The sequence below is a fragment of the Pseudochaenichthys georgianus genome, chromosome 22 (genome assembly GCF_902827115.2).
Source record: "Pseudochaenichthys georgianus chromosome 22, fPseGeo1.2, whole genome shotgun sequence".
Classification (NCBI taxonomy): Eukaryota; Metazoa; Chordata; class Actinopteri; order Perciformes; family Channichthyidae; genus Pseudochaenichthys; species Pseudochaenichthys georgianus.
This window is the reverse complement of record NC_047524.1, coordinates 12144097-12158346: the sequence shown is the minus strand read 5'-3', so window position 1 is coordinate 12158346 and position 14250 is coordinate 12144097. Positions and strand designations below refer to the sequence as shown.

Here is a 14250-nt window from a genome sequence, read left to right as displayed (position 1 = left end):
TGATCTAAATACATCAAATCATGTTTCCCTTCACCCCCGGCGATGAACCGGAGCTGCTGTTGCCATCAGACGTGCAGATGTCACTTTGACTGTTGAGAGTTCCTCTGTGCTCCGAGTGTTTCCATGCACACACGTGTTAAGGTATGCTACTGAAGACTTAAGAAACTTATAATTTTGGAGCGTGTTAAAATGGGGGGTCTTTATGCAACATCCCAGGGAAGCCAGCAGATTGAGACTAGTGTTGCTGAATATGGAAAGAGGGCACACAGCAAAGGCTGCTGGGAGTTTCTGATTGGCTGCTAATGTTGCTATCCAGGCTGGGATTGGTGGAGCCGACGCAGCCCGACATCACGTTGTCGGGACTAAACCCTTTTGAACTGAGGCAAAGCAGAGAGGCACAGATCTCAAAACACATACACACACATGTGCATACACACTTTCAGACACACACACACACACACGCATTAAAAAGGAAGTATGCATGCAACTGAATATGCATCTGCGCATGATAGTTCCACATGAACTCCAACATAAGAGTGTATATATAAAGCAGGATGGGCTCTGTGTTGATCTTGTCAGGAGAAAACAGACTTCTCTATGTTCCGGGGCTCGTCTCCATATGTGTTGATCTCTGGTGAATCCCTGCAGTTGAAAGGGAAAGGAGAGAACTTCCTTAATTTCTCCATTCTCTTTTAAGCCTGGCTCTAAGGTGGACAGAATAAATTGGAGCTTAAGCATGCGTGAAGGCACAGCCAGCGGGGCCCTTTCCACCACTCCACGCCACATTTGTCAAATCAGAGGTGTTTCTACTACACGTGAACCCAGAATCGGAGAAGAGAGAAGCGGCAGGGATTCACATTTAAGTCACGCACAAGGAGTAACACTACTAGAAAAAGAAAGGAAGAAGTATAGTGGAGTTTGTAGTTATTTCGGAATAAGTCGCCTGGCTTTAACTGTAGCAAAACAATGAAATAATAATGAAGTTCATAGTCAATAAGCTGCGTGCTTTTAATAAAACATCAGATGAGACAAGGCAGTGAGTCAGGGGCATGACTTCTCTTCTGGCCTCACTGCCTTCGCCCCTCGGCGCGTCGGCTCTGCCTGTGCCTTCGCCCGTAGAAAGACGTGTCTCTGCCCTTGGCCACAGTGAACCGAAGAATCTCCTCTGATAGAGTTGATGTGGATGTCTCGGATGGACCTAAATAGTAACTTCCATCTTTGCCTTTTTTTATTTCAACACACTTGTAGTAGAACAGATGACGTTGAATGTGCATGACTACATTCACCTCATACGTGAGCTTTTTGCGGTAGATGCACAACATGGCCGACATTCGGTCTATGTAGGTCACACGGTGTAGCAGAAACAACCATGACGGATGCAAAAGAGATGACAGAGCTCAGTGTGTGTGTGTGTGTGTGTGTGAGCCTGTTTAAAGGCTGAAGGTCGGGCCTATGAATCTTTGATCCATCTCTTCTCAACTTGTCATGCCCCTCCCTGCATTTAATATGAGTGAGCAGAGTACCTCTTTGCCTGTCCATTCGCCCTCTCTCTCAATCTCACACACACACACACACACACACACACACACACACACACACACACACACCCCCCCCCCCCCCCTCCTGGTGCATTAAGGTTCTTACATCACCTCCTCCAGTGAGCAGAGAGAGCAAGAAGCAAGAGAATCAAGAGATGGGGTATAGGGGATGGGGTTCTTGTCGCCTCTGAGTGGGGTTTGGGGTGGGGGATGGTTCTAAGAGACGGGTGAGGGAAAGCCATGTGTCTTTTAATAGGAGATTGGATAAGACAATGCAATGTTTAGTGTAGGAATATGGATCAGAACCGAGTTAAAAACCCGAGTCAAAAACAATTGGCAAATTATTGAATTATCACAGCAAAGTTTAACCAGTTTTTTTTACAACCCAGAAAAAAAATACCACATTTAGAATCATCACTATCACATCAGTCAAAGCCCTTATATGAAGTGCATGCCAAATAGCTAGGTTAAATTAGGTAAAGTACATGCCATGCACATGCTCGACACAGAGTGCGTTTTCCTGCAGTTATGGTTAGAACACGCACCAGGCTGGTGTGTCTTTCCATGGATGGTTGGATCTCAGACACATTAACACTGTCTGGCATTGACTTACACCCATGAGACCTCCCCCCATCACCACGCACACGCAGCCACACGTCTGGGCATCATCCTTCTGCTCTAATACACCCCGTGACCCTCGGGATGGCTCTTATTTTAGGGGGAATTTTTGTTTTTTTGTGTATCTGCATGTTGCTACCTTGTGTGGGATTGTGCTTTTCCCAAAAGCGTTTAAGTAGTACCTCCAGGCTAACGTCTTCCGGGGAGGAGACCACCCTCACCACCTCATTGTGACCCGTCAGACCTAAAGGAGAATCACAAGGTATGACGTTAAAAAAAAAAAAAAAAAAAACCGATGGCAATGATGCATGTCATGGTGAAAACGATTAGGAACGAAAAGATTGCAGAATAGCACCCTTGAGTGTTTTGTGTAGGTGTCATTGAGTGCAAGCGTCACAGGTAGAAGACATTCAAGTTGAATCCACCTTTATGGCACAGAGGGGGGGGGGGGGGGGGGGGGGAGAGTGGTACAGATAGAGAGAAGGCGCGGTAAAGGTTAAGGCTTATCGCGGAAAAGTTGCCAAAAGCACACCGACACTCGCTCCAGTCTGCAGCTGCCAGAACCCCAAAGCTTCAACAAGCTGCCTGCAAGCATTCTCAAACCGGGGAAGGCTTTAGATCTCACATGCTGGTGCACAAACACACCAGTACACAACCATTCAAAGCAGAAAAGGTGAATTTACACACCTCAACACAAACATATATATTTTTTAGATTCTAAACACAGAGGTGTGAATAAATAGCAGCCATTCCCTGGTGTGTACGTACACATACACACACACAGGCATGCCCATATGCATCAGATACATTGCAGACAATGGGAGAAGGGCTGCCATCTGGCCTGAAACTCACTCTGAAACACTTGGCAAATAAAGCATCACCTCATGCCAAATGAACACGGAAGACCTCACCTGTTCAAACAGTATTTGAACTCAAATCAAGAAAACTCTGTCATGACTGCAAATAGACAGAGTACGCGGCACCCTTTTTTAATGAACACATTGGTCAACATGTAATAAGGACATTATCAGTGTGTCCAACTTTTCTCGTGTGTACATGATCTCACAAACTGGCTCAAAGAATGTGATGACAAGGAAGTCCATTTTTTGGTTTGTAGGAAAATAAATGAATTTAATAAAACTCAGGTTAACACAAATTAACAACAGGGAGTGGAAGTTAGCAATACTAGGCATGAAAGCAAAGCATGGCTGTGCGAAACATGTGCTTTGAATGTGTTGAATGTGTTGAACAAAAAGAGGAGGCCGCACGGTGGACATCAGCTGTAGGGAGGGAGAAGCAAGAGGAAGCACATGTGCCAGCTTTAGAGCGAAGCCCAGGTGAGTTTTCGACCAATTGTTTACCAAGGTTGGCAAGGACAGTATACAATACACAACCCTCAGCATATCATATGCACACATTTTGCTCTGGTTGGGTTCGCAGTATGAGGCAGTAATGCAGTTAAAGCTAGATGTCAAGACATAATGTGAATATATGCAATGCATGTTCTCGTGTGTCCCATCTAAAGGGGGTGAAAGGCTAAAAGGTGAAGCCACTAAAGCTGCTAGAGATTCAATGTTTTGGTTGAAGGACACTTCAGCAGAGTGAATAGCTTTCTGGGGGAAGCTGGTCTCCCAAATGAACATGACATTGTGTTGCCCTTTTTTGTTTAATTGTTCTGTTGGTTACATTGGCAAAACTGGACTTTATGAAGAGAAAGTCCAAACATAAAAAGAGCAGGCTTAGGCGCTTGTTCTAACATTTATAATGTTCTATGTTTTACTTATAAGCCTCCTTTTGTGGTTGTGGGGGTAGTTAGGGTCTTTTTATGTTGTCTGTTTGGTCAACAAAAGCAGTTACATTGACTAAGAAGACAGCAGTTAACGCTTAGTACCGCACAAACAGGCAACATTGGTTTCATGACCGCAACTGTACCAACAGTTTGAGTTGCCTAAACTGTGGCAGAGGAGAAAATACAAAAAGGAGTTGTTTTTGGAGCGATAAAAAAGGCTGTTTTAGAGGTGGCTGAAAACCTAATAACCTCTTGTGTCAATTGGGTTTGACGAGTGTTGGATTTAACCACCTGCAACACTGTAGAGCTAAAGCACAAAAGGTTACAGCATCAACTCTAGATTCTGTACTTCAAACACTGCAAAATGGAGTGCACCGTTAGTCAAGATCAAATATGCTGATTGGTAATGACATCTCCGATCCATCTCTCAGCTGTCTTTCCTTCCAAGACACATTTGACTGCACCTCAACCTCTCCCACTTCTGTTTGTCAGACCATCCACCTACAGTATCTCTCTGCCTGTCCGTCCATCCTTCCCTGGCTCTGCTGACAGTTCCATCAGCCCTTTCTTTCTGTCCGACTGTCTGTCCTGCCCTGGCTGTGTTGACAGCTCCTCGGTCTCATGCCGTCGCAGTGTTCTGCTCCGTCATGGCTCCGTCATGGCCACTAGAGCGACGCCTGCACTCTCTCAGCCGATGGACAGGCAACCATTCTCTCTCATACTTTTTCCTCAAATTTGATTTCCCCCGCAAAAGTTTATTTTTACCCGTTTCCTCACTTGCTGCAGTCTCTCTTTTTCTTTCCTCCTCCATAGCTGACCATTGTGTTATTGGAAAGCTGACAGAAAGAGAGACTGGTAGGCAGACAGATAGGATACATGCAATCCCTTTAAGGGCTCTGCTCAGGAAGTCTGCCAGCCAAGCCCAAAGCGCATTTCCCCTCCTCTCCATGTCCCCCATGCTGCGTCTGCACCTAGACTCCATGCCTGCCTGTGATGATGCAGCCAAACGGAGAAGCCCCAAACTAAGGTGCTCACGACTCCTAAAACACAAGAGAGGCGCAGAGAAAGACACAGAGCTAGACATCTTCGTATGAATTAAATATCAACGCCCTACATGAATCCATTTGAACTCAAAATGAGGATAACGAAAAATAAACTAATTTGGACGGCTTTGATAGCAAATACACAGTAATCAAGCTTGTATCTCCGACATCATGTTCGCCAAATCACAGTTACGGGGAAAGAAGCCCATTAATGGCGCTTCATATAAACTAACCTCTGTTAGCAAAAAAGAAACGCCGCAGTACATCACAGTACAGAGCCCAATCCTTACAAGTAGGTCATGGGGGGGGTGGGGACGGGCGGTGCAGCCCATCTGGAGCAGTGCATTCTGAGTAGTTGACTGCAGATGAAGGGAAGGCGGCGAGAGGATGAGACTGCCGTGCTTTAAAAAACCCTTTATGACTCTGTATCTTTTTCTTTTCCCTTTGCATTTTTTGGTTACTTGGACCCGGAATTCACAGAGAAATATCCAACCAAGCAACTTCACTTCCTCAAAGGGGGGGAAGCTAGATCAAGCAACAAATATCAAAAAGTGGAGGGCATGAATATGTGAAAATGTGCAAATACACATGAGATGAAGAGTGTATTACCCGAGCAAACTTCTTGGTAATTTGGGTTGGGTGTAAAGCCGCCGGCGTAGCCAACCTGTGTGGAGAAGACTCCAGGAAGCTGCCAAAAAAGTCTCTCAGCTCCCCAGAAACAGCCCAAACCTGGACATAAAGACAGCAAGCAAACACACAAACCACCACAGCTTAGTGCTTCTGTGATGGCAAAGCATCCATTCATTTTAGCAAATGGTGTCAGTAACCACAAACTGGTAACAAAGGACTCCGTAACGGGTTATAAAAATGTGCAATTGTACCATCTCACCAAACATGATGGTCTCCATGCCTTCTGGAAAAGGCTCCACAGTGGGATGCCCATTGACAGCATGCTTGTCTGTAAAGCAAAACAGTGTACAAATGTGGAATCAAAATCATAACACTGATATTCAATAGCACAAATCACAGTGTGTGTGTAAAAGGGGCCCATTAGCGGCCTTAACTAGGCCTCAGAGGTCAACACTTCTTTACAGGATGACCCAGACCAGCGGATCAGAGCCAAAGGATTCTGTACTGGAAGACATTTAAGAGATTACACGGCTTTGACAGCCATTCCATCCCTGCTGTCCTCTCGTCCATTCCCACAACTAAACAGGATCACAGTTATTTCTGATATCTTTCCTACTCTGCTAGTATACGCCTTTTAATGTGAGTGTTTTAAGTGCTAGTCTTGCCACTATTGGGTGTCCATAAAGCGAACCAATGGCGACATTATAGGGACGCGCGCCTGTAGAACCTCCGGAGCAGCGGAGGGCCGCGCAAATTAGACCCTTCACTTTGTTAAAAATATCCGATAAGTAAAACAAACTGGAGTGCTGAGAGGTGGCAGGGAGGTGGCACTCTACTGCCAACTGCGCTGCATGGAATTAGAGTGCTAAAAAGGAAGTGTGCATGTCTGTGTGTGTGTAACTCACAGATGTGTGAGGAGGATTAGGGTTTAAGAAGACTGAGGTGACTTAGCGTGCAAATCTCCACTAAGCAAGGCTGGTTTGTACTGCAACCACTAATATTAGTCTACAGATAAACAGTAAGAGCTTAGGCCAAACCCATAATGGACGCTCGCTCTTAGTTCAATGTGTGATTGCTCCCTGGCTGCTAAGAGATGTGATGTGTGACATTGACCTGAATAGAAACAATCTCTAATCTGATATAGCCATACTAGTTCATAGTTCCTAGATAGGCCTGCGATGATTTCCGCATGTGGCAACAGGGCGGTGGTGGCGAAGTCGATAGGGACTTGGCTTGGCAACTGGAAGGTCACCAGTTCAAGTCCCGGCAAGACCAAGTGCTACCGAGGTGTCCCTGAGCAAGGCATCGTTCCCTACACTGCTCCCCGGGCGCCGTTCAAAATGGCAGCACACTGCTCCTAACACTAGGATGAGGGATTAATAAAGTATATCAAAGCAACAGGCCAAAGACCAGTTACCTGCAGATGACTTCCTACTGAGTGATTACTGTAAGGCCAGATAGTACTGAAGCATACCGAAGAAACAGGGCCCTGTCTGTACTTTAAAGATTAACAAGTGTTTTGAAGAACACAGGGAGCAGAAGAAGCATCACAGCTGATAAATTATCTTGGTGGGCCACCTAAAGAACACTTTTTGATGTGAGACAAAGTTGTTCTGTGCAGTGGCAGATTGTAGGAGCATAAAGGACTTCTGAAATGTCACAGAGGCCTGGGATGCCTTCAGGCAGTCCTTTCCTGCCCTCCTTTTGTGCAACAGTTCTATCTTTTAGCAGCAGGTTGTTCGGCACTACGAGGTCATGTCACTGGCACAGTCGGCTGCAATCAAAATACATCTGTGTCGGTGACTGTACCGGCTTAATGGTCTCAGTCCACAGGGGTGACTTAAGGTGGTAGGCTGACACAAGAAATCATCATCCTTCTTCTGTGAATGCGTTTAGTCTCCATCCTCTGCTCACTCTCACCCTCTTGTCCTGCATTTTCTGGCCACAGAGATAAAAAGTACTGAAATTGCCAAATGACGGAGGGAGAAAATGTGAGAGTGAGAGAGAGACAAGTGCGCGATAGAGGAGGAGGAGGAGTGGGAGGAGGAGAGATCAGCCTGCCAAAACAATAAAAGGAGTAAATAGCGAGTGAGAAGCAACAGATGAGGGTAGCAGCGAGGCAGTGAAGGATTATTTTTGGCTTACGGACCACCATGCCTTTGGGCGTTTTATAAAAAAGCCCTAGCACTTCATCCAAGAGAGAACACAAACAAGCAAACAAATAAACAAACAAAAAAAAGGGAGGTACAAATGAAGACAGCCAAGAACACGCCGACTAAGCACTGTCCAGAGAAGCCAACTCCGACCCAAGACCCCCCCCCACCCCCACGTCTCTCTCAGCTGCTTCCCATCTTTGCTTCACACTCTCTTCCTTACACCTTCCCATCATCCCTCACTCTCTTCTCACAAACGCGTGCCCACCCTCCTGCACACAAGCATGCAGTCATTCGCACACAAACCTCTGCTGAGGGTATTTCTCCCATGGAGCAGCTGGCAGAGGTCCAGTTGGTGCCAGGCTGGCTCCTTTCACTGTGCCTAGCCCAGCATTCCCCCCTGCCAGCCCAGCGCCCACACCCCATTCTGCCAGAATTACCCCAACTAACACAGAGAAAGAACTGGCTGAATACCCTCACTACACTGCCTCACCACGCCAGCACAAGAAAGAACTGAGGACGACCAAAAACAAGCAGGGAGGGTGACTGGCTGAGTATACAAAAGAAGAAAAACAGGCTGAATTTGGGGAAAGGATTCATGAAGGATTGTTCCCCAACTTGGATGAGAAATGGGCGTAATTTCTTTTGTGCACCTTTGTTTTTCAAGGATATCGGGAAAGCACAGTGCAGGCTTTAAAGTACAGCGGGACTGGAGCGGAGTACGTTGGCCACCTTTTGTTTTTTAGCATGGCGGTTGTAGGCGGCTGGACCAGAACCAAAACATCGGACCCTGCCGCTGTGCTTGTATCATGGTTACCGTCAGTCAAGGGCACAACAATCTATCTGTTGCTTACTAGCTAGTAATAACTAGAATAGCGTCTCGTTTGAATTGTTTCGGATGATATGTGGTCTTTGTTACCCTTCGATTATACCCATGGTCCTGTGTTTCTCACCCGTAAAACTGAAGTCCAAGCGCTGCTGCCCCCTCATACAGAGACACGGGAGAGGTGCTATCCCTGGATACCACAACTGGTAACGGAAAGGTCGATCTCCAGGCTGCTCTGTTTATTTCCTTCCAAAAATCCATTCTCTCCCTTTCCCTCTCACTCTCTTCCGCTTCCCTCCCTCTCGCTATTCCGCTTTCTAGCTTCACACAGGTTGGCAGAGAGTCAGGCACGAGTCGTCGGAGGACGCTGAAACTTTATACTGTTGCCAACTACCCTCTGCTGATTGGGAGGATGGGTAGGGGCGAGAAAGAGTGGGGCAAAGGAAGGGAAGGGGAGGGGAGGAAAGAGGGAAGGCTGGTGGGAAGTGGTCGATTTTCAATATCAGTACGAGGTAAGTCAAAGAAAAGATGCCACTGTGGCCTCAAAAGAATCCACACAACTTGGTAATGAGACACTCAAACATTGAAACCTTCCTCTGATCAGGTCAGGAATCTGTCTAGACTCTGAAGAGTACAACATTGAAGCCGTCCATGCATTCCATACATACTGTAACCTAGCAACAGAAACAGTTGCTATGGAGAAGAGTACCTACTATAGCACTGGCTCCATTATCCCCTTCCAGCAAGATGGAGGCACATCCTGTTGGGGCTTTACTTTTTTTTTTTACTCAAACACCAGTCTGACAAGGAAAACTGGAGATGACCAATGATGGCCAATCGGTCAACATAAATGAGGCTAGTTTTTAAATACTTAGGAAAGGAAAATCATAAAAATGTAATTACAAGATGCAGGATACACTTTATAAAGACAAAAATGCACCTAACTGACCCACGTGGATGCATTTCATGTGGGGCAAGGACGTTCTGTGAGCCAGAGTACATGAGCAAATATATCTAATTTAGTTATTTACCATTTATATATTTCATTTGAATGCTTTCCAAATTTCTATCATATGTTTCCTTCCCCTATGAAGTCAAAAAAGCAAGGGCATCTGGAGACAGCAGAGATGGGAAAACAACAGAGCAATAATGCCAGAAATATATCTCGCCATGAACCTGCTTTGAAGAGTTATAGCGAAGCATGTAACAGAGATTGATTTTGGTCAGCTGACCTCCCCCATGCTGTTTGGAAGAAATATTGGCAGTCTATCCTGCACTGAGTCAAAATAATAGCTACTGTGCCCCTACCATGTAGCAATCTGCCACTGGATCATTCTCGCCAAGGTCACAGAGTACATTATACTGAGTGGAGCGAGGGAGGGACCGCAGGACACCGGGATGTCTAAACATGGAACAAGGAGCTTCTTTAAAAAGGCTGGAGGGGTGGAAGAAACTTTCTAAATAAGTGATCTTCATTGTAGAGAGGACAAATGTGTACACTCACACACAACGCTGGGACAGCACAGGGCATATGTGGTGACAGTCCTTGCAATCCCGAAATTACTCATGCTTACTCCAACACACACAAACACACACACAAGAACAACCCTGTCCCCACCTAAGCTGCCCCCCACGGTGAAAGGGGAGGAACAGATTTCTGCCATGCGGTGTCTCCGAGCTGCTTCGACAGACGGAGCAGGAACTTACGACGGGCGGAGCCTTCATGCGCATAATGCCCAGATGGGCCCCTGGACACTGCGGCACCACTTCCTCCTATGCCCTCACACACAGCTCCCACGATGCACTTTGCGAAGGCCTCAATCCGAGTATGTAAAGACTAGAGGTAGGCTGTAATCGCACCATGTTTCATCTTTTTCACCTACTCCTACGAGCCCTACAGTCCCAAAATATGACTATGAAAAGCTGAATTAAGGGATAAAAGCACACATTACTTGGTTCTGCATTGCAAGGATAGATAACAGTATAAATAGGGCACAAAAGAGGGTGTAAATGTTCACATCGATGAAACCAACTAAATATAAATAAAATCTTCACTTTAGACAACATCGATATAGTAATATCATATTTCCTGTAAGCACCAGTATGTCTCTGGCAGTGCTGGGAATTTGATTCATAAAGATTTGTAATTATCTTGATTTAAATCAGCACATATTTGCAGCAAAATACCACCATGCATATGACGCAAAATACATTTATAGTTGTTGACTCAAAGTTGTCCTTATCCAAATACCAAACAGGCCAAAAAGCATGCTAGTGTAATTGTCCATCACCATAACTCAAAGGGAGAAAATCACTGTTTGTTTGAGTATAAACTGTGTGAACGGTTGCGCCAGAAATCACAACAGTATGCACTTCTCATCCAAATTCTGAATAACATCAACTTTAAAAAAAATCTTTTAAAATAAGTGGAAGCTGCAACATACACCACCTTGTCCCTCAAAACTCAGCGTCTAAGCATGAAGGCGAGGGTAGGCAAAACTGACGAGAAATTAAACAACAAAGTAGAATGTACTGTCCAAAGTCCAGATCTCAGACATTAATGGCAAGTATATCCGAAATTATCCATAACCAACTGGCAATCATGTATGGATGAAGGTGTGCTTGGGTATCTACATTAGCTGCAATCAGCGCCATATAGACTATCTATATATATCTATATGGCGCTGGCTGCAATCAATTTTTTCCTGCAGGGGTTGCACAAGAAAATGTCAATTGTCTCCTTCATTCAATGCAAACATTGAATCGATATTTAAAATAGAATAAAGCACTACACACATGCATGTATGCATGCATGCATACAGTACAGTAAAGAGAAAGCCGGATGAACATTATGTCCTGTTATGTGTACAGGAATATGTGGGTGTAGACTATACTATTGGCTGTATGTCTGCATATCAGCATACTTTTAGTTTATTCAAAAACCTTTATGTTTTCGGTTATCTTTACTACGTGAACTTTCTTGAGCTCATCCCGCTGCGTAGCGTATGACACGCATATTTTAAGCACGTGGACTATTTATTATGTGTCAGCTGGGGGATCACCTCCATCATGTTGCTACAGCTTGTTGTCGACACCGAGTGTTATTTACCTGCTACGACCATTTTCTCCTCTCTTCCTTTCAGACAGCGGTCTCTGCTCGGCAGCTGAGTCTTATCTGCCATTGAGTCAGTGGCAGCGAGCGACACAGAAAGCAAAAGAAACCAAACGGTTTGTGAGAAGAACTGAGAAAATGCCAGTCTCTTCCGGAATAACGCCATATCAGGTAGTTGCGTTTTACCGCGGGGAGGGGATAGACAGGGGGAGGGGAGACGGCGGAGAAAAAACGCACAGATATGAATATTCATCGTGCGTGGGCAACGTCGTGCACTGCATATTAACTAATCAAGGGGTTAATATGACTTTGGCACAAAAGCCTACAGTGCACCGTGTGCGGGAACGAAATTAAATTTAAATAAATATCCACACCGTTCCGCATGCAAATGAGCTCGCGTCAATTATCAGCTCTCATTTGGTGGGAGGTGCTTCTGGTAAAGTCAGTTTGGAGTATGGATGTATGGATGCTGGGTATCCCTTTGTGGTTTATTTTACATAAGGGAATGCGTGTGTGGGGTTTATCCTGAAGAATAACAGCTTCAAGAGTCCACTAATAGCTTGCAAAGTGGCTTGAGTCCTGCAGGCCTGCATGTGTTACACACAAACGTGTAAAGTGCATAGGCTATAGCATGTTCAGTCTGTCTGTAAGTGAAACGAGAGCCCCTTTCCCACTCAAAAAAAACAAACCCACTAACACCCACACTCACACTGTGCATTTAGTTGGAAAGATTAAAATAGACATCCATTCCCACAACAAATGACTACAGAAGTCACTGGTTTTTATCAGCTCCTGTTCTGAACGCTGTAGGCCAATGGAAACATGACAACTAAAATGAATATGTTCTTCCCCAGATCGCCAGACTCCAGCCAAACATAGATAGATACATCGCTGATCATTTTAAAACACTACATTTAAACTCAACAGCAACAAAATACATACCATCAAACATTCAAATTCAACACTTTCTGGTTTGAGAGTTTCAAAGAGAGACTAAATAAATGACATGTCAATAAAAAGAGTTGTAACTACAATAACAGGTTTCACTGTTAACCTGCTACTGGTGCTGGCAAGTGCATCCGTGATGGCAAATGAGACACATCAGAAAAAACAGACCATGTTGGTCTCACTGTGACTCCTATAGAAAGATTGCATTATATAGGATTGAATTAAATTGTCATTAAGTACAATATTTTTTTTTTTTGCAACCTAAAATATTATTGTGCCATGATATGCAGCCATATGGTCATGTGGGGTGAAACTGTCTAAACGTGAGATGTATTATGTTTGGAGACTATATTTTCTTGCTCTAGACAAGAGATTATCAGTCAGTCAGTGCTTATCAGTAGACCAATGGAAAAGTAATTTGTAATATATATGCCTTTAAGCAACCCAGCCAGTCGATTGTATATTAAAATAGCGTACACCAACCACATTGAGGTAGAAAATCCCAACACAAAATGCTTTGTCATCTTTGCTGTAGTTCAAACATGCAGAAAGTTGCAATATGCAGTCAAAAGTCTTTAAACAACTTGTATCAATCGTATGGACAACATCACTGAATACTGGATGTGTCTCAGTCGTCAAAAGGATGGATGTGCTTTATATTCTGTTATAGATGGAGCCAGAGCAGTAGTAATGAGGACGATTATTTACATGTGAGAACTTCTTGTGCATGCTCTGAACCAGCCAATTTAACAGTAACAAAGAATCCAGGGCATTGTTCCTATATCCTGCAAGCCAGAATACTTCCTTTCCCCCTCTCTCTTCCTCCTTTCTCTCGCTCTTATCTGCCGGGGAAATGAAGCTCAATCACCTGCAGAGGAGCTGAGGGCGGCACAGGGGACTTTGCAATGCAAATGCCAGGTAATTACCCGAAAGCTAGGAGAGTGGAAGCACACAGATGAAAATAGAGCAGGCAGAGGGAGAGAAAGAGTGTGAGGGAGAAAGAGAGAGAGGAAGAGAAAGAGATGAACTGAACACTGGGTTCACATGCCTGTTGATGCAGGATGATTGGGGTGTTTTAGGGTGTGTGGGGATGTAGGAAGAGGAAAGGGGAGGAGGGGACAAGAAGGTGGTGAGCAGCAAAGGATGGATGTGAAACACACGTACACACATATAGAGATAATTTCTTCCCTGCGTGCGACTGTGAATGTATGTATACGTTCCTTTAGCAAATGATCAATTAATTCAGTATATTTCCAGAGTCTGCCGGATGTTACGATGGCAGACTTTTAATTCAGAAGAAAATCTGTACTGAATAAAACCAGGTTTTTGCACGAATGTGGTAGCAGTTGAGTAGAAAGGTGTGTGTGTGTGTGTGTGTGTGTGTGTGTGTGTGTGTGTGTGTGTGTGTGTGTGTGTGTGTGTGTGTGTGTGTGTACTTGCATGCATAAGTGTTTTCGCCTGGGTGCTTCTGCGCACATAGGCATGTGGGTATATGAACCTGTATGCACCATTGTCTGCAGGACCACTAATGGGCGCTTGTATGTGGGTGCATGTGGCGGGTTGATTGCATATGTTCGTGTGTGTTGTACGGGA

The 14250-nt window shown here is 44.8% G+C and overlaps 1 protein-coding gene across 1 annotated transcript in view; it reads right to left on the bottom strand.

Moving 5' to 3' along the window:
- Positions 1–11990, bottom strand: part of msrab (methionine sulfoxide reductase Ab) — a 31144-nt gene extending 19154 nt beyond the window's left edge. The window contains 5 exon segments of the mRNA XM_034111987.1: positions 2296–2400; positions 5598–5717; positions 5878–5946; positions 11707–11932; positions 11934–11990. Of these exon segments, the coding sequence (XP_033967878.1) occupies positions 2296–2400; positions 5598–5717; positions 5878–5946; positions 11707–11932; positions 11934–11990 (577 nt within the window).
- Positions 11991–14250: the final 2260 nt, after the last annotated feature.